The 26,772-nt window shown below is 42.1% G+C and overlaps 4 protein-coding genes and 1 long non-coding RNA gene across 11 annotated transcripts in view; 4 read left to right on the top strand and 1 right to left on the bottom strand.

Moving 5' to 3' along the window:
- The window catches only part of PRKAR2A (protein kinase cAMP-dependent type II regulatory subunit alpha), a 59,394-nt gene extending 57,428 nt beyond the window's left edge, over positions 1-1,966 (top strand). Inside the window, exon 11 of the mRNA XM_064667357.1 lies at positions 50-1,966. Within this exon, the coding sequence (XP_064523427.1) occupies positions 50-183 (134 nt within the window). The 3' untranslated portion in view covers positions 184-1,966. The remainder of the gene's footprint in view (positions 1-49) is intronic.
- Positions 1,967-3,698: 1,732 nt separating this feature from the next.
- Positions 3,699-5,507, bottom strand: LOC135420209 (uncharacterized). Its single transcript, XR_010433425.1, has 2 exons — positions 5,104-5,507; positions 3,699-4,351 (listed from the first exon to the last, which is right to left on the bottom strand). It is a non-coding gene; the product is annotated as an uncharacterized LOC135420209 (long non-coding RNA).
- Positions 5,508-5,580: 73 nt separating this feature from the next.
- RPP14 (ribonuclease P/MRP subunit p14) lies at positions 5,581-8,771 on the top strand. Its single transcript, XM_064667360.1, has 5 exons — positions 5,581-5,702; positions 5,796-5,880; positions 6,676-6,752; positions 7,352-7,430; positions 8,052-8,771. Exons 1-5 carry the CDS (start codon positions 5,614-5,616, stop codon positions 8,106-8,108), a joined length of 387 nt encoding a protein of 128 aa, XP_064523430.1. The 5' UTR covers positions 5,581-5,613; the 3' UTR covers positions 8,109-8,771.
- On the top strand, positions 8,152-8,771 carry HTD2 (hydroxyacyl-thioester dehydratase type 2). The gene has a single exon (XM_064667359.1). It carries the CDS (start codon positions 8,152-8,154, stop codon positions 8,656-8,658), a length of 507 nt encoding a protein of 168 aa, XP_064523429.1. The 3' UTR covers positions 8,659-8,771.
- A 1,933-nt stretch (positions 8,772-10,704) lies between these two features.
- PXK (PX domain containing serine/threonine kinase like) overlaps positions 10,705-26,772 on the top strand; it is a 35,068-nt gene continuing 19,000 nt past the window's right edge. For 6 of the 7 annotated variants that reach the window (XM_064667349.1, XM_064667348.1, XM_064667351.1 and 3 more), the window contains exons 1-4: positions 10,705-10,919; positions 20,950-21,000; positions 21,668-21,715; positions 26,190-26,376. In XM_064667349.1, the coding sequence (XP_064523419.1) occupies positions 10,818-10,919; positions 20,950-21,000; positions 21,668-21,715; positions 26,190-26,376 (388 nt within the window). In that variant the 5' untranslated portion in view covers positions 10,705-10,817. Of the gene's footprint in view, positions 10,920-20,949; positions 21,001-21,667; positions 21,716-26,189; positions 26,377-26,772 lie in introns of those variants that run through there. The other variant, XM_064667355.1, reaches the window with a different exon arrangement.

The following is a 26,772-nucleotide window of genomic DNA, read 5'->3' as shown; positions in this document are numbered from 1 at the left end:
GGTGTCCTTTTTGACAAATGATCGTGTTTTCACCTCTGTTCCTTTGCAGTCATGGATGTGCAAGCATTTGAGCGGTTGCTTGGACCCTGCATGGACATTATGAAGAGGAATATAACGCATTATGAGGAGCAACTGGTGGCAATGTTTGGCTCTAGCATGGACCTGTTGGATCCAGGGAATTAGGCACAGGGTACCTCAATGCCTTTTTAGTTCAAGACACAGAAAAGCCTCCTATCAGCAACACAACTCACAAGGACAACGGACACTATGGAACAGTTACTGCTGCTGTTTTCTTGGGCATTTTAGAAACCATAAACAAGTCTCAGCACAGATGGATTGCTCACTCCCTGCCTCCACTTTGCTGCTGATACTTCATTATTAGACCTAGATTAAAGATGATTCTAACCCTATGTTCACTTACTTGGTTCAGAATGGCATCTGTCCAACAGTTCAAGTGCCTGATATGAAACCCAAAGTGTGCAAGATATAGAAGCCTCCTTCCTTCTGAGTGTTACTGTTGGGATAAATTTTCCAATCAGATTCTGTAGTGGGAGGTTGCCTGTTCTGCAGAGGCAGCCTGTGGAATACAGGCCTTTCATGGACTTACTACCTTCATCTGATGCTTTCCTTACACAATGTCAAATTTGCTTTTAATTATAGCATCTGGGTTTGAAGTTAAAATATCAGTGGAGCCAGTGAATAAGATGGCACTGAAATTTCTGTCCACCTGCTGAAAGTGGCAGGTACTAAATAGCTCTTTAAACCAAGTAAACCGAGCTGGGGACATAGGAGAGTCTGCTTAGCAACCAGATGCAGAAAATGAAGCATTACTATACTTTAAGTGTTTTCTGAGCAGCAAAGAAAATTGTTTTACTCTATGCTGCCCAAAAAAGTGCAGTGGTTCAGATCAAAAATGGCCTGAAAGTGTCATAATTGTCATCTCCCCAAACTTGCTCCTTGTTCCTGACACTGAGTACATTTTATGGTGGTGAGATCACAACGTATGACCTTCTCTTGCTTACAGAGATCCTTTATACTGCTAGATTTCCCAGGGCACAGTTGTTGACTGGGTCAGTTTTAAAGCTTTTTAAGGAGGTGAATGTTTTGTAATTTAAATGAAGACTACTTCTGTACTTGTTTACAGGAGCTTCCCCCAGTCCTAACATTTCACAGTATTCTAACTTCATTAGACACTTGGTTGCTTCCAAATACCACATTGATTTGCTAAACTTTTCAAAAGTTGGCAACATTTGACTTTGTAAAGCAAATGTCTTTGCTAACTACGCAGTTGGTGTGTTTGAGGAGTCTTTTTGGTCTAGGTGATAACTAAGCTAATCATGTTTATCTAAAATACCTGTTAAATTTGCAGCATTTATTAGGTAGATTCTTGTTTCTATAGCTTTAATGACCTTAATTGGCATATGGCTGAGATTTTATCAGAGTATTATCTAAATAAGAATCAGACCATAAGAAGGACATTTTTATGGTGTACAAACAGAATATTTATATTAAGACATTGATTTTGGAGGTAATAAATCTAGTGACCCTTTGAATTTGCATTCTTCCACAGCTCATGCAAAACGTACTGGTGTTTTATGGGGTTATAAAATTTTAATTGTGAATGCTAGTGTAACAGAACCTGCTCTTTTTATTCATGGCCATGTGAGCAAGAATGGAAGGATGCTAATCTTGAATTCCTGCTTTTAGTTATCACAGTGGATGTTTCTCTGAGGCACGAGATGCTTAGCAGCAACTCTAAGTTGATTTCTGGACACTTCCCCACCCCCCCCAATGGATTTTCCTCCCATTTCCTGCAATATGAGCAAGATGGAAAGTTGATCAATTTGAATGGCTGTTGTCCAGTTACTGTAATTTCAGTCATATTTTTATATAATGCAAATGATTTGTAATGGACACCACTGATCTCGGTGTTTCCATATTATTAAAGTCCTGGTTGTGATGTCTAGTGGCTGTTCTAACTGCATGTATTTTAGAACAGTGAATTTCCCTTGCTTTCCTCGGCTGTTTCTTTGTCATAAATTACAGCCAAAGAAGCAGCAGGTACTTCTCATTCATGCTTCCAAGGTTTAACACCAAAGACAAAAATAATTCTTTTGATTACAGAATTAAAAAGCAAACAAAAGCCCTAAGAAACTCAGAACAAACAAACAAAAATAATCCCAAGAAGAGATGAAAAAAACTCACTCATCAGGTTCTTGCAATGATAACAGATTTAACTTTTAGACACTTTGGGGTCCATGACAGGAGTCTTTCTGAAGCTAGCTCGTGACTGCCCTGTGAACCAGACATAAACTGGTCTCTGAACCAGCGTGAGTTTCTGTGCTGCCTAAACTGTCCTGTGAACTAAATAGAAAATTGCTGTGAATAATCACCAGCTGGCCTTTGTTGCTCCCAGGCAGAATATCCTCTCCTTTTTTCCAAAGGAGCCTGGCAGGTTGGGCTGCCTTACAGATGGATTCTGGTTCTTACAGCCTTTGGTTCTCTTGCAAGACAAGACTGTAACCTCAGCACAGGCAAACATGGGCAGTTGTTTTGAAGCTTAACCAAAAACCAGGCAAAGCAGATGTTAGATTCTTGAGATATTTCTGCCTGGAAGGGAGGATTTGATGGCTTCTAGAAGTCAAAGGAAAAGATGAGAATATAAAATCAGAAAATTGGGATCCCATGTGAGCAAGAACAAGTGTTTGAAGTTTTGCTTTTCTCTGGGCTCCCTGGAGCAAAGGCATAGTGGGCAATGCTATCCTGCACCCAGGGTCTGTGCAGCAGCGTTCCATGGTGTAGAAATGCAGCTGACCTTGAGCTGAAAGAGAATGAGCTAAGAAAGCTGAATCCATTTAAGAGCTTTAATGTGCAATATGCCTGATTAGTTTGGTGTGGTTTAACCAACCTGTTCTGTACAGTTTTGGAGCATGAAGATGGTGTGATACTCAATATTGGCAGGAATCTGGTTAGAGCACCAGCAGTGAGCAAAGATGGAAGGTGTGAGTGGTGCAGGGAGTAAGTGGAGCACCTGTATGTGACCATCTGCCCCATCCTGCTCTATGAGCTGAGCTGTATCTCAGCTCATTCCTTTTCACTTTGACTGTTCATCGCAGTTGTTGTAGAGAACAAGCCCAGGTGTTTTGTTACCGCTCAGTGTTCAGTAAATCTGCCATGGAGTCTCTGGAATCGGCACTAGATAGAGATCTAGTTTTTAATAAAAGAACTCAGCAGCAAAGTGGGCACAGAGGATCATGTCTTCGAGACCCAGAGGAAGACAAGTTTCTTGTTTGTGATCCCCTGCTTGTGATTGTGGTGAAGTCAGTGAGAGGAGCTTTCAGTGGTCAAATATCCTGGCATATGGTATTTCTGTCTAATGTCACAGCACAGGTTTCAAAATGTAAAAGAACAACAAAGGGCAAAAGTGCTCTATTTTTAGAAACAAAAGTGCAAAACTTAAAACTTTAAAATAAAACTTTAAAAACAAAGTGCAATTTTGCACAGAGGGCAACAAAACCCCAAATCCCTTTGAATGTCACTTCCATTCTTTCTTTTTTGTTGGCTGAAAGCAGACTCTTGTTCTCCACATGTATTTGTAAACTAGTCTTGCCAAAATACAAACACGTCGGGTTTTTTCACTCCAGATAATTTTTGTTGTTATGATTATTGCTGATAATTTTAACTTTTTTCAAACCATATATTTTATTTCAAGAGGCCTTCCCTGTGGATTTTCTCCTGGAGCTCTGCAGCACTCCACTGCTATTTCAAGAGGCAAGAGAAAGTCACTAACCTCACAGGAGACACTCAGCTTAGCTGGCTGGAGCTAATAATGCGCTACTAATTTTCCTCTGTGGGGCAGGAGGGGAATTGAATTCTGCATAAAGTTGCTACCTCAAGGCTCCAAGTGCTTTTAAAGGTCTTTCACTTGGGAAAATTTAATAAGACAGTTCTTAAAATTGGTCTGTTCTTTTGAGTTAAATGGTTTTTTAATTAATTCATTGAGGGACCCTTATTTTAATTCACTTTACTTTTAGTACTTGATTCTCAAAGGATGAACAGCTGCGAAGTTTGGTTCTTGCACTGTAGTGTTGAACATGAAAGAAAAATATCTGCCATATAAAAACATATGGTTTTAACAAGTTAAACCACTCTGGGGTTCAGCTTCACTTTTGGTTAATAAAAAACTGACCTGTTGTGTCCAGCCTTCCTGTACAGTCCTGTGTGTGCTCGTTATTGACTCACTGCAGCTGACACAGCCCCAGCCTTACAGCAGCTCCCTGGATGCACTTGGGGTGCCTCAGGTCCTGTAGCTCCTGTTGCCAGAGCCTCATGGAGAGCAGCACTCGCCCTACTGCAATAACCAAAAGAGATTTATACAGCACCTGACCTCCAAGTTTTGCTGTTTGGCGATAAAATTTTACTAATCTTAAAAGTAATACCAACTTCTGTAGGTATTGTCGGTCCCAATAAAACTGGCTGCTCTGATTAAGTCTTGCCAAATTATCATAGAACTGATTTACTGAGCATTGCAGTAACTGGTTCTTGGTTTCCACAAGAAACATTATATTCCTGAGGGTCTCTTATTGGCCTGCACTTACATGTACTGAATTTTACAGCTGCCTTTTATTTAACCTAACTAACAACCTGAAAATTACTTTGGTACATGTGAAATAATACTTGCTTTTGCGGAAGTATTTTTTTCTGAATGTCTGGTGTTTTATGTACAGTTTTTAAGTCAGTCTGGGAGTGGAGTTCAGGTGGATTGTGGTGCTAAACATGGGAAAGCTCTGCTGGAATAGCACAGGACCTTTGCACAGACTGAGCAGTGTGATGGCAGAGGCAACTGGTGTCCTTTGAGTTGGGCCATGACTCAAACATCAGATCAGGCTATTGCAGTGTTATCCTGCTGCCGCCGATACCAATTCCTAAGTAAAACTTTTTGTAAAACAAGGAAGACCTTGTGAAGTTCTTTTGCCGGGGCTAATGTTTCATCATTTCAGCGGAGCAGAGATACTTCTATCCTTTCTGCTGTTTCTCTCCTGAGGATATAGTTCACACCAATTTTTAGATCAGGTACAAGGTACTAAAATTGTGTTATTTTACTTTCTCAAGTGGGTGTTGATCTGCCAGCCTCGTGCTGTGCACTTCTCAAATCTATTTCAGCTGCGTGTACTGCAAAACAGAGGCTGGGATAACACAGTGCCCTCAGTGTTTGTGACCTGTCACAGTGCCAGGCATCACCTTCACCGGGACCACGCTGCCTCGGGAACTGCATCGCGACCACCACACTTGTTTGAAGGGGAAGCGAAGGAGCATCTCTGCGTGCCGCTCTCCCAACAGCGTGTTTGTGGCGCAGCGCTCAATATTTGCCTTTCCCAAGCGAAAACCTCGCGTGTAGCACTTGGAAACACCATCTGTTCCCTCAGCTTCCCAGAGGTGCATGTCAGACCCGACGCTGCCCATCTGCAGGGCTGCGCTTGGGTGTCCGCGCCGCGCGGTTGCCATGGCGACGCTGACCACGCGCGGCCGCCGTACGGAAGGGGCGGGCGCGCGGCCCCGCGCCGCCATTGGCCGGACGGGGGCGCGCGCCGGGGGGGCGGGGTCGGGCGGGCCATGGCGGCGCGCGCGGAGCCGCCGCCGGCCGCGTTCGAGCGGCGCGTGCTGCGGAGCGCGGCCCGGCACCACTATCTGCGCGTGCGCCTGTGAGCCCCCCCGCACACCCCCCGAGACCCCCCGACCGCCCCCGGACCCCCCTCAGACCCCCCTCAGACCCCTCTCTGCTCTGTTTCCCGCAGGGAGCTGCCCGACGGCGGGGCCCGGCCGAACGCCGCGCAGTTCAAGCAGCTGGTGGTGTCGGCGCTGAGGGAGCTGCACGGAGAGGTGGGACCGGGATTGGGATCGGGATTGGGGTCGGGTCCGTCTCTCGGCGGCGGCTCCGGGCCGGGAGAGCCTTGGGGGAGCGGCCGATTTCCTGCCCTTTGTCCCCCGGCACAGCAGAGCAGTGTCCGAGTGGAGGGCACGGGCCGAGGGGCAGGCGAGGAGGGAGAAGTGTCCTCGGTTTGCTGCTCCCGTAACCGGACCTGCTCCCCAGCCCACATTATAATTGCTCCCAGTGGTGCTGGGCTGCACGTCTCAGTTCAGTGTCCGTGGTGGAGTGGCTCCAGTCATCCCTGGAAGTTCTCAAGGCCAGGCTGGTTGGGGGCTTTGGACACGTTGGTCTAGTGGAAGGTGTCCATGCCCGTGGCAGGGGGTTGGAACGAGATGGTCTTTAAGGTCCCTTCCAAATGAAACCGTTCTTTTATATCTGGTTTTTAGAATTTGAAGTATTGATGCTTTTGCTATAGGGAGGCTTTAGAATGAGAACTATATGTAGGGAAAAGCTTTGTGGATGGGAAATCCACGCTACTGTTCTTGCTCTGTTTACAGTATTGCTGGGTAACTTTAATCAGGTCACATCACTTGTGGGTCCATGTTTCTCCAGCTGTAATGTGGAAATAAGTGGCTTCTAGCTAAAGAACTCTGAGAGAAAAGGTACTGTTTATTTGTAACTGAAATATTCCTTTGAGATTTGAGTGTAACTATAACATGATGTCACATGCTGGGAGTGAAATCACTTGCTTATAAACCACTATAAGAGAATAGGATGGAACTTATTAAATAACATTTTTTTCATAGGTTGGAGCAGCTTTGCCTGTTGATGTCTTAACATATGAGGAAAAAACTCTGTCTGCCATATTAAGAGTTATTAGCAGGTAAGGTGCAGTCGGTACACGCTTCTGATACTGCTATGAAAATATTTTTTGTAAGAAAGCCAGAAGTTCTAAGCTAAGAATAGTCTTTGAAGAATTAACCCTAACTTGCAGATATTTACGATCAGCATGCAGAAAGTAATTACTAAGGCTTGGTAACTTTGTGCATCAATGTTATTCCTGCTTTAAACCTGAATGGTTTAAATGGTTTAAGACAGGAACTAAGCACCGTTGAAATGTGTGGCTTTAGATCTCTTTCTACAGTAAAAGATCAGAATGGTTACTGTAAATAGTGAAGACAGCTGCAGGTGATTTAGGGGCAGAAGGAGCTTAAATGCACAGAGAGAACAAGAACTGGTAAAGTGAACTTGAAGAGGTTACATTACATATCTGTGTGTGAAAGACAAGAGACTGCAGCCACTGCAATACCCCTTGAGGACATAGTGTTGCTACTAGAACTTATTGGTGAATTTACCTGCTGTTAAACTCAATTAAGATGTCATTACTCTTAGTGTAACATTATTTTTATTTAAGATGTTTATGTTGCAGGAAAACTGATAAAATGAAATTTTAATAGTATATTTTATTTTTGTTTTACTAAGTGGCCTTGTCAAGCTGTGGAGTGCTCTAACCTTGCTGGGCTTCTACCAGAACAGGAGGTGTGCCTTCCGGGTGCTGCAGGTAAAGCCTTGCAGGGCTTGGTGCTTCCCCCAGATGTCAGTTCTGGCTCTAAACTTGGCTGTCTGTCTGAGCATGCTGTCTCTTCATAGAGAGGTGGCCTAGATGCAAAAATGCCTTGGTATAGGAGTGAAATGCTTTTAAGTGCAAGTGTGTGGGCCTGTGTTTGAGCAGTTCTCACCTTATAATGAATCTTCTAAAATGTGATGGTAGAGGCTGTCTCATTACTTTATGGTTTCAGTCCCCTGACAAGTCCTGATGTCATTAATGCACCTGCAAGAAAATAATTTCTGGCGGGTTTTGTTTATGGTCCACATCTTGGTCCTGTCTTTTATTTCCTCTGCCCCATTTCTTCCCTTTCTGATAATCACTGTTGAAGACCTTACAAACGTGCACTTCCAGAGCTTATTTTTTTCTAGAGGATGCTGCTTAATAAAAGGAATTCTGAGAATTCTTTGTCTCTGAAGCCATGGCTGGACAAAAATCTGCTAGGGCATAGCTCTAAGTTTCTAATCTTCCATGTAAAAGGAAAATTTAGGTATTTTCACATTTGAGTGCATTTGATGGTGATTTTTTTCCAAGGCTTTAGTTTGTTCTTGTTTGTTTTTTCTTTCCCCAAAACAGACATCTCCATTTCTTCTCGCATTATCTGGCAACAGTAGAGAACTAGTCCTAGACTGAATGTGGCTGTTGGTTTGGTTGTACGAAGCAGAAGTTTCTGGAGATGTTGCAGCCCTTCAGGCGAGGAATTTCTGGAGGAATGTTCCGACGAAGAGGCTTGACAAAGCTAACGTTTATCAACTCACTGCTTGGACATCCAGTACTTCAAAGTTTACATATAAAAGTTGGAGACAAAGCTGAACTTACCAAAGCTTTTACACAGAATGATGTTGTTACTTTTTCCTACTTAACAGGTGACACAAATCCTTTGCATTTAAATGAAGAGTTTGCAAAGAAGTCTAGGTTTGGGAGAACTGTTGTACATGGAGTTCTGATCAATGGACTTATTTCTGCAGTTCTAGGTACTAAAATGCCTGGTCAAGGGTGTATATTTCTCTCCCAGGAGATCCGTTTTCCAGCTCCTTTGTATATTGGTGAAGAAGTCACAGCTGCAGCAGAAGTGAAACGGCTGAAGGGTTCTATTGCACACATTTCAGTATCATGTCAGGTCAGAGAAAGTGGGAAGACTGTTATGGAAGGGATGGTAAAAGTCGTGGTGCCGGACAGTTAGAGCTGTTCAGCCTGTGCTACTTTACTGTAAAGGCCAGAAATTCTTGGTTTTGATTTTGTCTTTTTATGTGACATCACTCAATCCAGTAAATTTGCAACAAAGAGTGCTTGAAAGACAGTGTACAAACTTAATCCTGATAGAGCTGCATTAAGCTTAAAACTTTTCATTTTCCTCTATGTATTGTCAAAGCGAAACCAGCAGAACTACGTACTTACTGTGACAAAGAGGAAAAGTGGCTTAGACAAGCCATTGCTCTGCCACAGTGGGAATTCTGGAGTGGCTGAGGCTGTTCTTTCTGGCAAAATCACAGTCCACACCAGCAAAGTTCAGTTAAAACTTGTTCCTTTTGTACAAAGCAGTTGTATTGCCAACAAGCTCCAGGGGAGGGGACAATGCTGCATTTAACAAGTGGGACAGAAGTGGAGATACTGACACACGTGTATTGCAGGATGTGTTGTAATCTGCATGACTCCTGTGGGTGTTTCCTCTGAAACTTGCCTCCCAGAAGCAGAGTGAAGCAGCCTTTAAAAAAAAATATTGTCACAACTTGTACTTACTGTATTTGTGCTCCTGAGGGCAAGACAAGCAGGGACATATGAGTTGAGTACTAACTGTATGGCTTCTCTCTGCTTGCTTGTCTGTGTGAACATGTATTCCTCCTTGCCCACTGAAAGCACCTTGTTAAAACAGGCTTTTGGTAAATTCATTACCAGCATAAGATCATTATACACTAAGAGACTTCTTTCAGGAATGATCAATGCCATCAGGAAGAAGGCCTTCAGTTGGTGGCTTATAATTTTCTGGCAAAGCATCTGTTATCCTTTCTATCTTCTGTGCAGCAGAAATGCATTTGAAACTTTCCTTGACTGCAAATAACCTCAGAAGTTGTTTGCTGTGAAAAGAGAGTTTGTCCTCAACCTCTAATGAAAATTACTGGTAAAACAGGTGCACTGCCTGAGTGTGCTGCACTCTAACCTCAGGTGTTAGTCACACTGGAGCAGAGGGAGGGGTAACGTTTAAGGTGTTTGACTCCATGCCCTCTGTTTCCAAAGCCTGGTGTTTGGCCTGTTCACAACCTGGAAGCAGTAGTTAGAGAGAGCTTTCCTTATCTCTTGTTTGTAGGAGCTGCTTCACTTCCCGTTTCCTTTCCTTCTGCCTCGGGTCACTGTCTGTCACTGGCTTGTGCTGTGTAAAACACTTTCCCAAAGCAGGCATACTCCTTTCTCTGTTTCTTATTCACCTTCCTCTCCAGGTGGGAAGTTGATGTGTTAATATCTGTTAAAAAAATGAATCAAATCTGTGCCTGACCTCCTGGATCATGGCACAAGGAGTAGTTTGGGGAGTCAGGATTGCTGTTCCAGCTAATGAACCACACCACACAGCCCCTTTTCCTCTCAACAGGGAGCTGCAAGACAAGTGTACAAAAAACTCCAGCTCTGTGGTCTTACTTACAACATCTTAAGTGAAAGTAATTCCTGTGTATGGTGTAAAAAGACAAAAGGAAATGCAGAAAAGTGTCCAACTTGTAGGTTCCCAAGTGCTACGTAGTACTGAAATAGAAAGGTTTTTATGCTTCTGCAATGAAAGCCAGGTTGTGGAACTCAGTTGAACAACTTTAAATGTCTTCTGAAAAAAACCAAACCCAAACACTAAAATCTAGAAATTGAGTAGGAGTTACTGGATGCTATTTGATTATTTTATGATCTTTTAACCACAAAAAAACACCCCAAAAGGTAAAGAGCAGCAAGTGCACCAGCCTTCTTCTGTCGTCCTCTGGGAGGACCAGCAGTGTCTTGGGGTTGCTGCCTTACATGCCACTGCCACTGCCGTCGGTGCCACTGGAGCACCGGGCGTGGAAGGCTTGGGCGGCGGGGCGACCACCTGGGCTCTGGCCCCCGCTCCTTCCCCCGTTATTGCTCCCGGGGACGAACCTCCCCGTGTCCCCCATCCCGCCGCCTCCCGGCGCGGGACCGGGATTCGAACCCGCGGAGCCCCTGGGGGGGGCGCGGCGCCCCCTGGCGGCATGCGGCGGCAGCGGCGTGCGGCGGCGCTAAGGCCCCGCGGCGGCGGCGGCGCTGCCGTGTTGACAGCGGCGGCCGCGCCGGGAGCTGCCCGGGAAGCGGGTTGGCGGCGCCGGTTCTCCCGCTCCCCACTCCGCTATGGCCTTCATGGAGAAGCCGCCGGCCGGCAAGGTGCTGCTGGACGACACGGTGCCGCTGACAGCGCAGATCGAGGCGAGCCAGAGCCTGCACTCGCACACGGTGAGCGGGGCAGGCCGGGCCGCGGGGGGCGGCGGGAGCGGCGGGCGCGGGGAGAGGGAGCGGGGGGAGCCGGTAACGGGGGGCGCTGGGGGGTGCCCGGGGTGTGCGGGGCCGGGACGGAGCACGGGGGCAGCGGGGCCGGGAGGGGGCCTGCGCTGAGCCCGCAGCAGCGGGGCCGGGGGTGGCGGAGGCGGGGGGGGCGCCGGGGCAGTGCGGGGCGGGCTGCGGGCGGGGGGGAGCGGTGCGGGAGGCGGCGGCGGGGCCGCTACCCCCGGGAGCGGGTTGGAGCGCTCGGGAACCCCTCGGTGGGATGCGGCGGTGCCGCCGCCGCCTCCTGGAGACGGGGATCGTTGGGCTCGTTCGCCCCCGCCGTGTGCGCGGGGTTCCCGTGAGCAGCCGGGCACAGCCCCGGGGGCACCGCTGGGGCTCTGCGGGCGCGGCCGGTGCGGGGCTGGGGCTGTCTCGTGTCCCCCCCGAGCGAGGCCCTGTGAGTGGCTGTAATTCCTGCTTTTCTCAGGGTGTTGCAGCCCTTGGAGCGGAGATGGGCTCTCGTTGCCTCATTTCTGTATCTGCGATGAAGTTACACATGAACGGGCTGCATTTGCCTGCGGGTCCTGCCGTGTCACTGAGGCTGTGAAGCTGCAGAGACCCCGCAGCCCCAGCCCCGCTTCTTTGTTGTGGGGCGCAGTGACACTCAGCAGAACAAACCCTGCTGTCACTTGGGTGTCACAGGTTAATTATGGGATGCCAGGGACGTATGCACACTGTCTCCCTAAGAACTGCACTGTCTTTGAGTGTGCAGTAATAGTCCAAATTTCATAATGTCCTGTTTGCAGTTATTTTCCACTTTAAAAACCAGGTTTTCTTGTGGTATGACCAAGCAGTACTGTGAATCAGAGAGAGGGAGCTGGCTGTCATTTGTGGTTCCTGATTTGGCTGAGAGCAGGGATGCTGGGCTGGAAAGAAGGCCAGAGATACCTCAGAGTGGGTACACTAGTGGGAAGCGTGCTTTACGTGGACAGAGGGTATTTCTGCCCCTTACACAGCTCAGATACCTGCATTGTGGGTCTCTTTCTGGTTCCTTGCATCTGATGCATACCCTTAACCTGAATGACAATAATGTAGGTTCACCACAGGATGTACAACTACCTGTAGACTGCCTTATTAAATACTCTTCCTATAAATAACCTGCACTTAAGAAGTGGGATTTTTTTTGTATGAGGAACTCTCATTTGCTAATGTTCCAGTCTTCTCTAAACAGAAGTTACCTATGAGAAATGGTCTAGAAGGTCTTGTGAATCTAGCAGGCTATGGCTCTCAGTTGTTGCAACTTCTCTTTTTAAATTTCCTGGCAAGCATGATACTTTTTACCTGTTTCAATAGCTGAGGGGTGCATGTGCCAAGTCCTATGAGAAGTTGTGTAACTCCTAATACCCCCCAGTTGGCAGAGCAGATTAAGTTTCATTGGTAACTTGTTTCCAACATGCCTTATTATAGTTTTTTGCTCCTGCAAATGACAATAGCTTTTTGTGTTCTTTCCTTTGGCTTGCATGTTTTTGGTTAAAAAAGAAAAAGTCACAAAATTCTTTCAGGATGAGTACTTTTTCAATCCAGACTCCGTGTGTGTTGTCTTGTCTGAGGGAGTGTGATAGCAAATGTTGCTCCCCCCGTCTTTCATCTCTGTATTCTGTTACTAACGGATGTTCAGGGAAAATTCTCTATTGATTTGTTCTGATCTTTCATTAATACCAGAGTGCTGGAGCACTGTGCTTTTTGATTTAAAATCTGTCTCTAAGATACATCTATTAGTAATTGTTTGTTTTACTGCAGAAGCCCTGTTGATAGTTGAAAGATGGCTTGAAGTGTGTGTAGCACAGATGGTTTATATAGAGCCAGTGTGGGATAACAAAATACAGGAAGCCATTAACAGAGGCTTGATTTTTTATTTGATGTAAATCGACTATTTTGTCATTTTGGATGCTACATCTTATGTCCCTAGTGTCTGAATAGTTTGTTTATTGGTGGGTGATGCTGTCCCTGATTTGAACTTTCCTAGTTTATAATAAGCCACACAAATAAACCCTTGTATCTGAAGAGATGTGTAAATGAAGCCCCTCTAAGAAATAAGGGCTGAAGTGCTTTCGTGGGGTGTTAAAGACTGCATTTTACTTTGTTAATTTATAGTTAGAAGAAAGTAGGTTGTCATTAACTGAATGCTTTTTAGGTTTGTTTCTCATCCCACCTCAATGGAGTATCTTCAAAAGATGTACATCTGTACAATCCTTAATTCCAAACTACTGTTTGGAGAACTAGCTTTGCATGTGGTAGACTTGTTCTAAATCTGAAATACAAAGGCAGCCATAAATAAATTTTCTGTTCTTTTGTCAGCAGTTTGTATTAAGATTTTATAATGCTGTTTAGTGTTGCGAGAGTTGTTTTAAACTTGCATTTGTATTTTTTTCCTGTAGGTCATACCTTATAAAAGCACTCATATGAAGACAGCTTAGGCCAGGGTTAGGTGTAACTTTAACACGGCAACTGAACTAATAATTATGTAAAACTTCTGTGGATGCTGAAAACAGACAGTCTTCTGAAAAACCAAATAAGGAAAACGTAAAGAATTTCAGGAAAAGCTCTGTAGACATAGTGAAATATCACACGGAAGACCAAAGCTTGTGTCAAGTGAATAGTTTGCTTGCCTATTGTTCTAAGCAGTTTTTGTTAATTTAAATTTAATACAACAGACTGGGTGAGTGTAAACTTCATAGCATTGAATCAGGGGCTGTAATTGGCAGACGCTCAGTTTCTGTTTCCCGGGGCTGAAGGTGAAACTGAAAAAAACAAAACTGAAAACACAACCTGAAACTACTACGTGCTTTCCTGAGTTCTCCAGAAACCTAAGAAGGGACAAAGCTAGTATTGAAAATGTACTTTTGAGGGTTTGCACTTTTTGCTTAGTAAGAGTAGGTCAACCCCTATTAAATTGGGCTTTTAGATTGTTAGGGAATCAGCTGCAAAATTCTCTGATATGCTCACAAGCTCGGCATGTTTTGTTCAGGTCGGAAGAGCTCAGAAGTTCTTACTGGAGTCAGTACATCTGAGCTGGGACATGATCTCCATGTTTTTGTGTTTCAATAAAGAAATTGTCCACTGAGGTTTTCTTTCTGCGTATTTATTTCCAATGATAATTGAAGACGAAAATTATGCTTTTTCATGTTTGCAAAAGTTGTTTCCCCAGTTAAGTGTGTTACAAGCAGTCTGAGTTTTGTTGGAATGTGAACTTACATACAATTAATTCTATAGTGCAGTGTTTATGGAGTCCTTTTTATTTTAAAAGGAAAAAAACCCCCATGTTACAGGTGCATTCTAGTGGCACCCACTTAACAGATGTGAAATTACATGAGCAAACGCTGTCAGGTTCATTTTGTCTCCTGCTTTATGCTTCAGTCACTAGCACTGCATCAGAGAGAGAGAGAAACTGTAACTTCCAGGACTGTGTTGGGCACCTTTCCATAGCCACGGCTCAGTCCCTTGGCAGGTCTGTGTACCAGTTTTGCAGAAAATGAAGTTGTTTTGTAGCGGCTGCATTCCTTGACTTCAATAGGAGCAGAATTACATCCAATATATTAAGCCATTTGCAAGTGTCTCATCTTGACGCCAAATGTTGTGTTCTGACAACAGAGGCAATTTCAGCGCTAAAGCTTTAATAAATGTTGGCTGTTGAACTTGCTTCATATTGCAGTATTTCATCTGTGTGTTCACTATTTAGAAGTGGCTTTCTTTCTAAGCCTTGAAATAGGATGCTATTTTCTTCCACAATAATCTGGACATATGCCTTAATAAGAACTGCACATGTGCACATACAACTCTTAGAGCACTTTTCAGCAGTAGAACTACTATTGAGTTGTACATATACTTCTGAACATTCCTTAATTCTTTTCTGAAGCGATTTTGCTTTTTCATATGTTTCATGTTTTGAAATTGAAGTAGTGAAACAGTCAGCTTTGCTGCAGTACATTGTTGTCTTAAAGGCATTTGGAAATGAACAGCTGAAATAAATCCCTCTCATAACATACTTTCAGAGTTTTTAGTTTTCCTTGAGCAATGATGAATGTTGACATTCACAGCTTTTAGATTAGAAAAACGTTGAAAAAGCATTTATATCTTTCCTATTGTTCCGAATACAAAAATGGAGCCATATGTTTCTAGAAGAGTAGAATTTAGTTTAAAAGCTTGTAAAGGACTTTGTGCATCTGCTTTATAAGGAATTCAATCTCTGCAAGGTTACCTTCACTTTGAACAAAAACGAACATGAAGTTACTTTTAGACGTGGCTTTAGACAGGAAGCTATTAGAGTTCACTTGTTTGAGGTTACAGAAATGCAGTTCCTCCACTGACTTAGTAAGTAACCTTGGCCACCTCCCCCCTCCCCTCCAACCTGAGCTCACAAAAGGTAGCTCTTTCATCACACCTAATTTTAGATATTCCAACCTTATGGTTTCCTCCACTGAACTCAGGAAATTAGTATTGCATTTGTAGCTCCTGCAAAGATTGCAGTCAAAATATTAGTTGCCATATCATACTCTAGTAAATCCTGATTAGAATATTTTTGTTGGCTACTGAGTGTTTCCTGAAAAATACTCAGTATTTTGCCTTTCTGGTGAAGGCCGTGGTGATGCAGGGCACTGAAAATCTGTGATTTCTCATGTTTCAGTTGTTTCCTTGTTCAGTAAGTTTCATTACATGTAAATGTGTGTCCTATTTTTTCCCTGCAGTTGTCCTACTTCATAGCTTTCACTTACTGAATGGCTGACTCATTACTAGAGCAGTGATACAGTGTGTGAATGGTACAAACAGGACACACACACACACACCTGCACTGTTTAAAATGTCGTGAAACACTGGCCTGCTCCTGCTTCTGCCTCAGATGGGCTTAATGGCAGGTTGTGCAATAGCAAATAAATACTGTGCCCTGTAACAGAGAGGTCTCTGAGGCTGAGCAGCTTTCCTGGTCTTGTTGCTACTTTTCACATGGGAGATTTTCTAAATAAACATTTAAAAGAGCTTCTTACTAGAAATTGTTCCAATCCAGCCTACTTAAGCAGGGATTGTATTCATGCTTAATTAGGCTTTCCTCTCTTTAATGCTTATAAAATAAAACCCTTCCAAACTTTTAGTTGATGTGACCTGAAGGTGACCTGGATCTTTATAATGGTTGGCTTTTCAAGCCTGTTGGATTAAACAGACATACAGCAGAAATCAGTGGAAAAACAGGCTGACTGTCCTGAGCTGGAAATTTAGAGACTAGTTTCTTGGCAAAACAGAATGTATTTCCCAATATTGGTGACACTCTACATTTTATTTTAAGAATCTCTAAATTCACCATTAGTTCTTTCCTATTTTGTCTCTACAAAAGCCTTCTTTCCTGTTTGCTTCCTGTTTCAAAAACTAGGAATGGTGGTAAACAGCAGTTGTTAAACATTTGAACATACTTTGCTGTGTGATTTGCACATAGGAATGTTAACAAAATTTTGCTGAGCAGCACTGAGCTGCTGATGCTAGTGTTTTAATAAGTGCTGGAATACCAGGGGCTAATCTTGGTGAATTTGGGGGAAAAAAACACCTAAATGTTGGCTCTGCATGAAAATGGGTAAGTTCAGGATAATGATAATCCCACTCAGTGATTGTGAAACTGTTACTGGCAAAGGATTGGAGAAATGCAATGTGATTCATGTGGATTTTTGGAGAATACTCCTTTTCAGAAACTCTATCCAGAACTCTGTAGTGATAGCAAGAAGATTTTAGAAAATGACAGTGTGTAACTGGGGTCATACAGCTTTCCCTGCTCCAAACCTCCTCCTCCTGGCACCTCTTTTTTGACTAATTGGAGCAGCCAGGAAATGATCCCATAGGTAAAACTGCTTTCCTTGGCATCTTTAAAAATGTATTTTGAACTGCTGCTGGAATATCAAGGTTGTGTCAGGAGCTGGTTGGCAGTACTGGTATGAAGAGGAGCAGATGTACAAACCTTACCTATGTGGGGGGTCTGGAGGGATCCATAGAGGTTGTGTTGGGAATGGTTGAGTGGCCTGTCTTGTAAGTGTCTCCTGTGTAGCTGCTGGCAGTGACCTTGCTGCCCGCAGGCAAAATCAGTAGCAGGCAAAATCAGTAGTGGGAGGTTCTCTCTCTGTTGTCTCTCTGTTGTCTCTCTGTTGTCTCTCCTGTGAAAGCTGAGACCTTTCTTTGCCAACCAGCAGCTGTTAGGGCTCCTTTGAAGTTATTTGGTAAACTGAGTCATAGGAAAGATTCTGAGTTATTCATGTAGGAGTGAAGGATGCCATGGGAGTTTCTGCATGAGTGTAGCTAACCTAGACCTCACCGAGCCTGCTTGTTGATTCCTAAAATTGTTGGCAGGAGTGAACTCTGGTAATTACTAGCCCTTTCTGAAGCCTTTTCCATTCTGTTTTCCTAGGTTGGATGATGCAGCTAAACAGAAATGATCTTGACCGTGCCTCTCTGTTTTCCCTGTGCTTTTATGTGTTTCCTGTGGGCACAGTCTCAGTCCCACTATCAGGCAGTGTCAGAAGAAGATTGTTGTAATTCAGATTTTTTTTCCCTAACCAAAACAGAATTTGGCAGAGTAATAAGGGCTTTTGTGCATTTAGGCTTGAAGAGTTGAAAGCTCTTCTCTGGTCCTCTGGGAAGCATATATCAGTGGTGCTAATTATAATCCCACAACAAGCTTGTTGCCACGCGGAGGCAATAGGAAGTATCAACTTCTCACTAAAACTCAGGATACTATGGTCTGCTGATTATGTGTAGCCATGACAGACACTGGGAATGGGATTGTATTTCTTATCCTGTTTTTTCTACTACAGCTATTCGTTGACTTTCAATCTCCTTATCAACTTCGGGGGAAAAATACCCCAAAACCCAGAAGAGCGTTTAGGCTTTTTCATTAGACTTACAGGTTGGACAGTTATTCATTACAGTCAGTGTTTTAGGGCATCAAGGCAGAACAGGATGGGAAAATGCTCAAGTATATGTAGGGAAAATTAGTTGTGGCCCAAATATGGTCTTTTTTTATATAATCTTCCTGTGAGAATGGGCTCTGAGCCCCGAGTTGTTTATCTCTGGGCTCTCCAGAAGAGCCGACTGCCGTGTTGACCAGAGTGGTGTGTGCAAGAAGATGCTTTGATGGTTGTCTAATGAGTTTGTGTTCTGCCTGCCTGGGAGCGCTTTCTTGGGATACAATAGAAAATGATAATCACTGGAGGAAGAGTAAATGCTACAAGGGATTGAGCAGTAACTCTGCTTCTTTCAAAATCCTAGAAAAGATGAATGACTGCACGTGGTGAATCACCACTGACGTGGTTTTTCAGAGGAACTGCCAACGTTCCTTTGAGACTTGATGAATAAGCAGTTGTTGCAGTTTTTTGTCTGTGTGTGAAGTAGCCTCTTCCTACTTCCCAAAATGCATAAATGCTCACAAAACAGGAAAGGCCACTTTAGTGGTGAATATAGGTTTCCAGGTGTCCCTTTAATTGATTTCTGTCATGCAGTTTCCAAACATAATTACACTGGTTGAATTACAATCAGCTCTGTGGATTTATGTTACTATTTATGAGGATTTGGGCTTCTTGTTTTGCAGGAAGATACCATAATTATGATTTCAAATGGGTGAGAGAAGAGAATATGGAGTGAGCATGAAAGGCTGATTTTCTGAAAATAGACACTCTAATTCTAGTATAGCAGTTACGTGTTTTGGTTTGTGACATCTTGAATTTCTGTCACTTCCATCTAAGCTGCTAGGACAAGAAATGTGATAAATCACTTTGGTTTTCATGCTTACTAGTTTTGTTTCTTCTCAAGGCTAGGTGGTTCAAACTTGCTACAGATATTTGACAGCTTTGACAATAGAGGATATTTTAAGTGAATTTTAGAAAATGTATAGCATTTTTGACTCAGCAGCACTGGGCTTTGGAAGGAAACTTGAGAAAATAAAATCTAGATTAGGTAAGGTTGAACACATAAGGTAATACCAACTGGTAAGTGTTGCCTTTGCCTCTTGTCTGGAAGAGTCATAATTCTTGATTTACACTAATTACTTGGTAGATGTTAAATGAGAACTTAATTCTGTGGAGGGATTCTCTGATGTGCCGCACTTTGTTTGTTTGCTCCAATGGTACATTTATGTTTTTCAGTGTAACAGTTTTTAATTTAATTTCATTTTAAAGAGGAGAATTATTCTGTGGGGTTTGGAAGGCAAATTCCAAAACCAGAAGACACTTCACAGTGCCTGAAAGAAGATACTTAAAAGTGCATGAAGGGGATACTTAACTGTGAACCTGAGTTTATAATACTTCATGAATCAAGCACTCAGTTAATTGAATTATCTAGTTGGTAGGCATGTCAGATAGAGTTATTGTTATGGAATGGACAAATTTGGCATGAAACACAAGGTGCAGGAAATACCTTTGTTTATTTGTTGTTATTTCCTTATTGTTTGTTCACAATAATTTGGAACGCAGCATAAATTTTAATATCTGGAAATGTGCATAATGCTCTGATCAGTCCTTTTTGTGTAAGACTCCTGTTGATGTGAGCAATTCAGCGAAATAGCATTTGAAATGGAAAAATTATTCAGCACTTTACATAAAACATGTTTTAAAGTTTGTCCCGGGGTGAATGAAGTCATCTGAGCTGGCTGACAGTGGTGCATCATGTGCTGCTGCACTGCAGGCAGGGGCTGGGGGGTCCTCGTGCGTCGCTTGGCACAAGTGCAGGGAGCTTTTTGCATGTTCCAGCTTGGGAATGCTATAAGCCCTGGTGTGAATTTGTGTTTGGCTCAGAATTTTTCATTCTCCCTTTGAATGTGTAGCTGCAGGTGCGTGGTGTGATTGTGCTCATTCCCTGGGGAAGCCTGGGGGGTTTAGTGGCACTTTGAGCCCCTGTGCAGGGTCCTGCCACCCCAGCCAAGCCTGTTTTTCAATGTAAATTATGTGGCTGTGGGATAATCTCTGTAATAAGACTTTAAAAAGAACAGCATTTATAGAGCTTTGTGTAAGCAAATGGCAAAGAAGTATCAATTACTACAGTCAGCCCAGAATAATTTTATTTCCTTACTAATTAAACAATATCTAAAATGGAGAATATAGGATTTCTATGAAAATGACTTGCCTTGTTTATGATATTTGAAATGTCAAAAGTGTTTTTAGAGCTGTTTTCAAACTGAACATGACTTTGTTTACCAAAGTCATGGCTGCCTTGAAGTGTGCCTGATTGGGTGTATAAAATACTTCATATCTATATTTGAGATAATTGAATAAATCTCCAATAATGATATTGCTGTATTTATGACCAGGCATTGATCTACAAAAGGTACAGTGGAGCTTGAAATGAAGAGACTGAAAAAAATTGTGATTTATGAATGTAATTGTGGTGGAAGAATTATTAATTCTTAAAATTCAGAAGTTCCTTACTGAGATTTAGATGTATCTGCATAGTTAATATATAAATATTTAACATTAAGCCTGCATTATAAATGAAGAGTTACCATCATGAGAAACTGAGATGTTCTAGTTACCCAAGCACATTCCACAGCTTTTGTGGTAACCTTTCCAGTACGAAAATAATTGGAGGTTGGGCTTCTGTGGTTATTTACTGGCATGTTGCTCTGTTATGGTGGTGGCAGTAGTTCCTGGGGGTACTTGTTGGATATTGGAGGTGAGGTAAGGAGAGGTTTCTTCTTGTTGGTAGAGATGTGTGCTGAGTATGCTTTTACTGTCTTTCTCTGTAACTAAATTAAACTGTTCAAGTGCAAGCTCCTGGACCTCTCCTTGTCTTCCACACTGGGAAACAGTGAGACAATTGCTAGGGATGGGTGTGAGCAAACCAATCTTGGACCTTCCCCTAGGTGCAGGATCTGAATTTTCTGTTTCTCAGTGTTAGTGGTCATATTTGGAGAAGTACTTAATAACTTCCTTCAGCTTATTTGTTCTCATTTCTAATATTTTTTTCCTTTTATTAGGAATACATAATCCGTGTGCAGAGAGGAGTTTCAGCAGAAAACAGTTGGCAGGTAATTTCTTAAGCTGTGGCTCATGTAACCAGGATGCCTTTTTAGGAAGAGTTTGAAAATTGTCTCTTCCTAGCTTTTCAGATTTGAGCTGGAAAGAGAAATGTTCATTTGGAATTGAGAACACGAAGTGCTTGAATACTTTTGGTCAAAAACTAACACAAAACCAGTATTGCTGCCAGCTACAGAAGGCGTGTTGTCTGCTACTATTCTGAATATTCCAGGAAAAATGCCTCTCATGTGTTAGTACTATGTGTTGGTACAACCATCACTTTAAAATCTCAAATGCTAGTTTGCCTTCCTTAGGGCTAAAAATACAGCCTTGATGAGCAACAAAACCAAGAAGTAGTAATGAAGATGACTATGAAAAATTGTCACATCTAATATGGCAAAAATGTCTTGTTTGCAGACAACTTTGCTCACAAATATTTTTAAAACTGTTTTGAGATAATGTTTAGAAATGCATTTTCTGTCTGATTGAGATGTGATTAAAAACTGCTTTGCTCTCTGGCAACGTGACATAAATCCAGCAGTTATGCCTTTGTACAAGAATTGTTAAAAGAAGAAGATGATTATAAATGGGAATTACTTTTCTCTGATGTGATTTTGAGGAGTAAAATGCTAATGTAAAAAGTAATTTGTTTCCTGAACTTTGTCTTTTATTTTGCAGATTGTGAGGCGATACAGTGACTTTGACTTACTTAATAACAGCTTGCAGGTAACTTTCACCCTTGATATATAAATATAAAGTGTCATTAGAAGGGTATATTTAAAATGGCTTGTGATATTTTTATATATTGCAGTGAAGAAGAAATAAAAATTCACATAGCTGTAAAGAGAAACTGTGACTTCAAATGTAACTCGAATGTGTACTTTTTCATTCCTACATTTTCCCTTATAAAATTGAATTTTAGCATCAACAGGATCAATTTATATAGTAATGGAGGAAATTGGCAGATACTGAATCTTTCCCTTCAGTACTGTGACTTGTTCCGGTTTTCTGTGTTTTTATTTGTTCCTTCTTTGATTTGGAGAAAGCCAAGGCACATACCAACCTTATAAATTCAGCATTGAAGTGCTATGTGTCCCATTATTTATATTCGTCTAAAAGCACTACCAGATGCTGCTTCTCATGTGATGGTTTTCTGTGTCACTGAGGAGTGTTCCTTGGTCAAACACTGGACTCACTGTGTGTTTTCTTCTGCTTTTTAGGACAATTATTTCTTTTTAGTTTGTGTGGGAAAAAGCAGGGTGTATGTGAGTGTGTTTGGAAAACGGGGAAAGCAGGACTGATGAGCATCTACAGGGTTGAAACTCGTTACTTGGTACTTCCATGGTACTAGGCAAACAAGATAAAAAATGAATGATGCAGTTTGAGGGTAGATTTTTGTGAGGTTGAAATTTTTTCCCCTGTTAAATGTTGCATGAATTCAAGAGTTTAATGCTGTTTCCAATTCCTCTTTACCTCCCCAGTTTAATCAACTGTCTGCTTGATGATCCTTGGTGAGCAAAGCCCTGTAAGAGTATTGAATTGTGAGCTGTAACCAATTCCTTTGCTGAAGGTGGATGGGAGGAGAAATTAGTCATAATTCAACAGATGCAACTTGGTTGCCTTGTTGAATTATTCTGTTGAATGTGCAGTAGCATGTAGGAACTTTTATCATGACCTAGAAACCTTGTCTGTGATGTGCTGAATAAATGCAATACTGAGATGTCTCCTGCTCCAGAGACATCCAAGATTTAAAATTAGACAAACACCCAGGGGAACACGGAGATGAGATGGTACTAGTCATCAGAGTACCTAGGGGTCATTGTGGTCTTAACCGTAGTCAAGTTTTGATAAAGATCACAGAGAAAGAATTTTGAGAAAGTTTTAAAAAGAAGAAAGAGTTCACTTTTTGCAGCCACCTATAACAAGCTCCTCTTAACCCTGGGGAATAGGATGTATTAAGGCATGAAAAAGCTTTATGCCTTCTCATTTACATTTCAAATGGGGCACCTTTAGTAGAGAAAGCAATGGGCCTTTAAATCTTAAAATTCAGAAATGACAGGTACTGCAAGGTTAGGCCTAGTTGGAAGGTCTAGAAAGTGAAGGTAAACAGGTTATGTATGATAAAGAAAAAGCCTTTTTATCTGAGACAGAGGAGAATGATAAAAGGGGAGGGTTCAGGAAATTATCTGACAGCAACTTGCAGAGTGGGATAAGGGGGAGTTTGAAACAAGAGGGAGACCAAGATCTAGGAGAAAAACATCAGCTTCTTGGATGACTGGAAAACATCAAACAGAATGATCAAAACATACGTCTAACTTGGATGGGAGGGTATGAGAGCGTGGCTAAATTAGCAGGCCGTGATCTTTAGCACTTGACTCCTTCAGTGAAAACTACTGCTCACACCTTGATTTTCAAACTCCCGAGTCTGCTTCCCACAGTCTGGAAAGGCAAAGTTGCGTCTCTGCTTGGAGAAGCTTTTTCTGGCTCAAGCAGAGAACCACCCTAAAAGGTGTTATTCTTCATTATGTGCCCAGCAGAAGGGCAGGAATAGAGTTTTAAGCGTTTATGAAAGATGCACAACTCTGCTTTTGACAAACACTACTGCTTCTCCAGCCTAGTTCCAAATGCCAGGGCAGACAGTAACTAGTGAAAATCATGGTAAAATTGCTTTTTTCTCCCACTGTTTTGGATTTTTTATGAATTGCTCTTTGTGATGCTGGAGCTGAAGTTTTCACATTCATTAAGACAGTGCAGTGCTCCTCAGTTCTTTCCATCCGGAACTCTAAGCAACAATATTCTGTCACAGTATTCAGGTCCCATGACTTGTTTTTAAACTCTTTAAACTCTCATCTTGTGTATATTGTAATAGGAGTAAACAAACAAACTCCACACAAAGCAACCCTTCAAAAAACAGTATAAAACAAGGACCAATAGGAAGATACCAAACTCCAATCTTCTTCCTTCAAAACTAAAATGCAGCTGGAAAAACTGCTGGAGCTTCTTTTGGATGTAAAGCCCCAAGTTCTTCAAGTTCTCATGGCATACTTGACCTCTTTGTAGATTTTGGTGTTTGTGTTTGAACACAGCTGCAGTTGAGTTGGAATGCAAATTTTCTGCTGTTAATCTGGTGCTACCTATATAATAATACTAAGGATCAAGAATTTCAAAACTGTCTAGGCTTGGGAATGCATACCTGTGACCCTGATTTGTATCAGAAAGTTTCAAGCCAGATTCCCTGAACTCTCAGCTGTACTGGATTGAAAAGCTCCTTCCAGTCTGTCCTGCATTTCTTCCTCTTCCCTTATTTGACAGAGATGTGTGGAGATCATTGACTGCTATTCTGTTTTGTTAAGTGAAGTACTGGAAGCACTGGAATTCACAGCAAGATATCTGGCTTTTGTGAAGCATTTTATTGCAGCTTTTGAACAGACATTCCTGAGCAGGCTGTGGTTTGAAGATAAGAATGTTAATTCCCAGGTTCTTCCGTGATGAAGCCCATCCTGGCTCCAGTGGTGAGCTGGGGCCACAGAGAAATATTACTGGTGTTTGAAAGCATGTGAGGTCTTGGCAAGGTCAGGACCTCAGTGAGGTGTCCCTCTAGGACAGACAGCGATCTCGCTGTGCCGTGTGTTTTGTCAGATTGCTACAAAAACCTGGGCCTGAATGTTACTTTCTGCTGAAAAATAGCAGATGTCTAAGTTTTTAAACAAATAATAGTGGTTTGAAAATATCTGAACTAGAGTCAGTGTCTCTCTGATGGTAGCTAGCTGTCAGGTCAAGAAGGTAAAGGTGATTATCATTTGACATGCTTTTTAAGTGAGTAGTACCAGGAAAGGATTTAGTTTTTGTTTAGAAACTTGGTTTTGAATTGGAGTGGTCTGACAAAGGAGAGTTCGATTTGCCTCTGGTGTTAAAACTAATTTGGTGAATTACTGACTGTGAGTGGTATATGGTTGCTTTTGGGTTTATTCCTGGATGGTTTTTTTCCCTTGTGTGTAAAAGAGCATTAAAAATTCTCAGTGAATAGGATGAGTTTTATAAACATCTTCTGTAATCCAGACATAGTTGTAGTTCTTTTTCAGTCCATAATCTGCAGTCAGAAAACGGTGAAGTAGAAGTGCTAAACTTAGTAGGGAACAACTCCTGTGTTCGAATGTATGAGGTAAAAAGGAAAGGGAATGCTTCTTCTGTCCCAGTTTGTCGAACTAATCCCTTACCTTTTCCACTAGTTAAAATGAAAGTTGTTCAAACACCAAAAGTCCCTGTCTTCTCCCTGGTGAACTATTTGCTTTAGAAATGAGGTTATTGCATCTGGTGTAATTGATTCCTGCAACACACAGTTCTTAAAGATAACTCCTGTGGAGATTCAGCTTACCCAAGGCAGGTGCTTTGATCTGCAAAGACAACAATGTGTTAACAACATGAAAAATGTATTCTGGCAATTCACATGATGTAATTGAATATAAACACAGAGGATGATCTCTTTGATCTGACTTACATAAGGCTTTGAATTTCTGTACGTTTTTTCATCATCCTATTTTGAAGGATTTCTCTGATTTTTTTTCTGAAGTTTTGGATCACTAGTGTCAGCATAAAACAACTACTCTATGTCCACTGGTAGATTGCAGCTATTTCTGGGTTGAAAGATGTATAGAATTTAAAAGAAATGTACAGTAGCAAATTCTGAAGAGAAAATGGAAAAGTTGCACCACATTTGAAATTACAGATTTAAAGTACTGACAGAAAGGGCTTTAAATTACCTACAAAGTCATAGAGGCAAAGAAAAGTTATTAATCTGCACTTCATGAAATGAGAAAGCATAAATCTCATCCAGAGAAAATGGTAAGGTGTGAATAGTTTTTGTGCTGTGGCAGAGGTATGTCATAGGAAGGGTCTGGCTGAAAATTGTAGCCATTTAGTATCTCAAAATTTTGTGTAGTGATCTTAAATGTATGAGTCACTAGCAAAAATTTGTCTCCTTGTATTTTCAGTGTTGTTCCATTTACTAATCTCTTCACAGTGGGATGTGAGCTATCATCTGACTCTGATAACAGTACTTAGGAAAAATATAAAAGCTTGTATATACACAAGTTATCGAGTAGTTAGCTTGCTGCTGTGAGTCTTTTACTTTCTGAGTTGCCAGTTTATATCCCTGAGGCATTTTGAGAGCAAGGCTAGTAATTTTTCCTCTCTTTTTAAGATCTCAACTCTAAGTCTACCTCTTCCTCCAAAAAAATTGATTGGAAATATGGAGCGTGAATTTATCGCTGAAAGACAGAAGGGACTCCAGGCCTATCTCGATGTAATTACCACCCATCACATACTGTCTAACTGTGAACTGGTAAAGAAATTCTTGGACCCAAACAGCTATTCTGTAAACTACACTGGTAAGTAGGAAGTACAAAACTGCATTACAGTTTGACTTTAGGATGTGTGTGTATCTTCCATGAATGCTGGCAAGGATCTGCACTAAAACATGTGGGGAACAACCTTCAAAATTGTGATATTGTGCATGTGATTATTTATGATAAGGCTTCTCCAGCTCTGTGCATGGATCATGCTGAGATTGTCAAATCTAAATATTTGAATTATTTCACAGAGGGTCAAGATAAGCAGAACTTGGGGGAGGGAGAGTTGGTGATAAATGGAGAGGGTTGCTGTTGGGAAGTCATTTGTCTGTAAGAGTGTAAGGTGGAGTTAAGTTTGTCCACTCCATGTTCTGCTAAAACAGCCAGTCTTCTCAACACTGAATCTTTCAACAAGAACAGTTGTGGTCATCTTGT

The sequence above is a fragment of the Pseudopipra pipra genome, chromosome 11 (genome assembly GCF_036250125.1).
Source record: "Pseudopipra pipra isolate bDixPip1 chromosome 11, bDixPip1.hap1, whole genome shotgun sequence".
In the NCBI taxonomy this organism is placed as follows: Eukaryota; Metazoa; Chordata; class Aves; order Passeriformes; family Pipridae; genus Pseudopipra; species Pseudopipra pipra.
The sequence above is the reverse complement of the archived record's forward strand: the minus strand, read 5'-3'. Positions and strand labels throughout refer to the sequence as shown.

What these genes read in the sequence shown, in the direction of transcription:
- HTD2 (XM_064667359.1), top strand. Translation starts at nt 8,152, where the DNA reads ATGTTGCAGCCCTTCAGGCGAGGAATTTCTGGAGGAATGTTCCGACGA.
- RPP14 (XM_064667360.1), top strand. Translation starts at nt 5,614, where the DNA reads ATGGCGGCGCGCGCGGAGCCGCCGCCGGCCGCGTTCGAGCGGCGCGTG. An exon ending in CACTATCTGCGCGTGCGCCT is followed by an intron (nt 5,703 to 5,795) that starts GTGAGCCCCCCC and finishes TGTTTCCCGCAG; the next exon opens with GGAGCTGCCCGACGGCGGGG. An exon ending in GTGCCTTCCGGGTGCTGCAG is followed by an intron (nt 7,431 to 8,051) that starts GTAAAGCCTTGC and finishes TCCCCAAAACAG; the next exon opens with ACATCTCCATTTCTTCTCGC.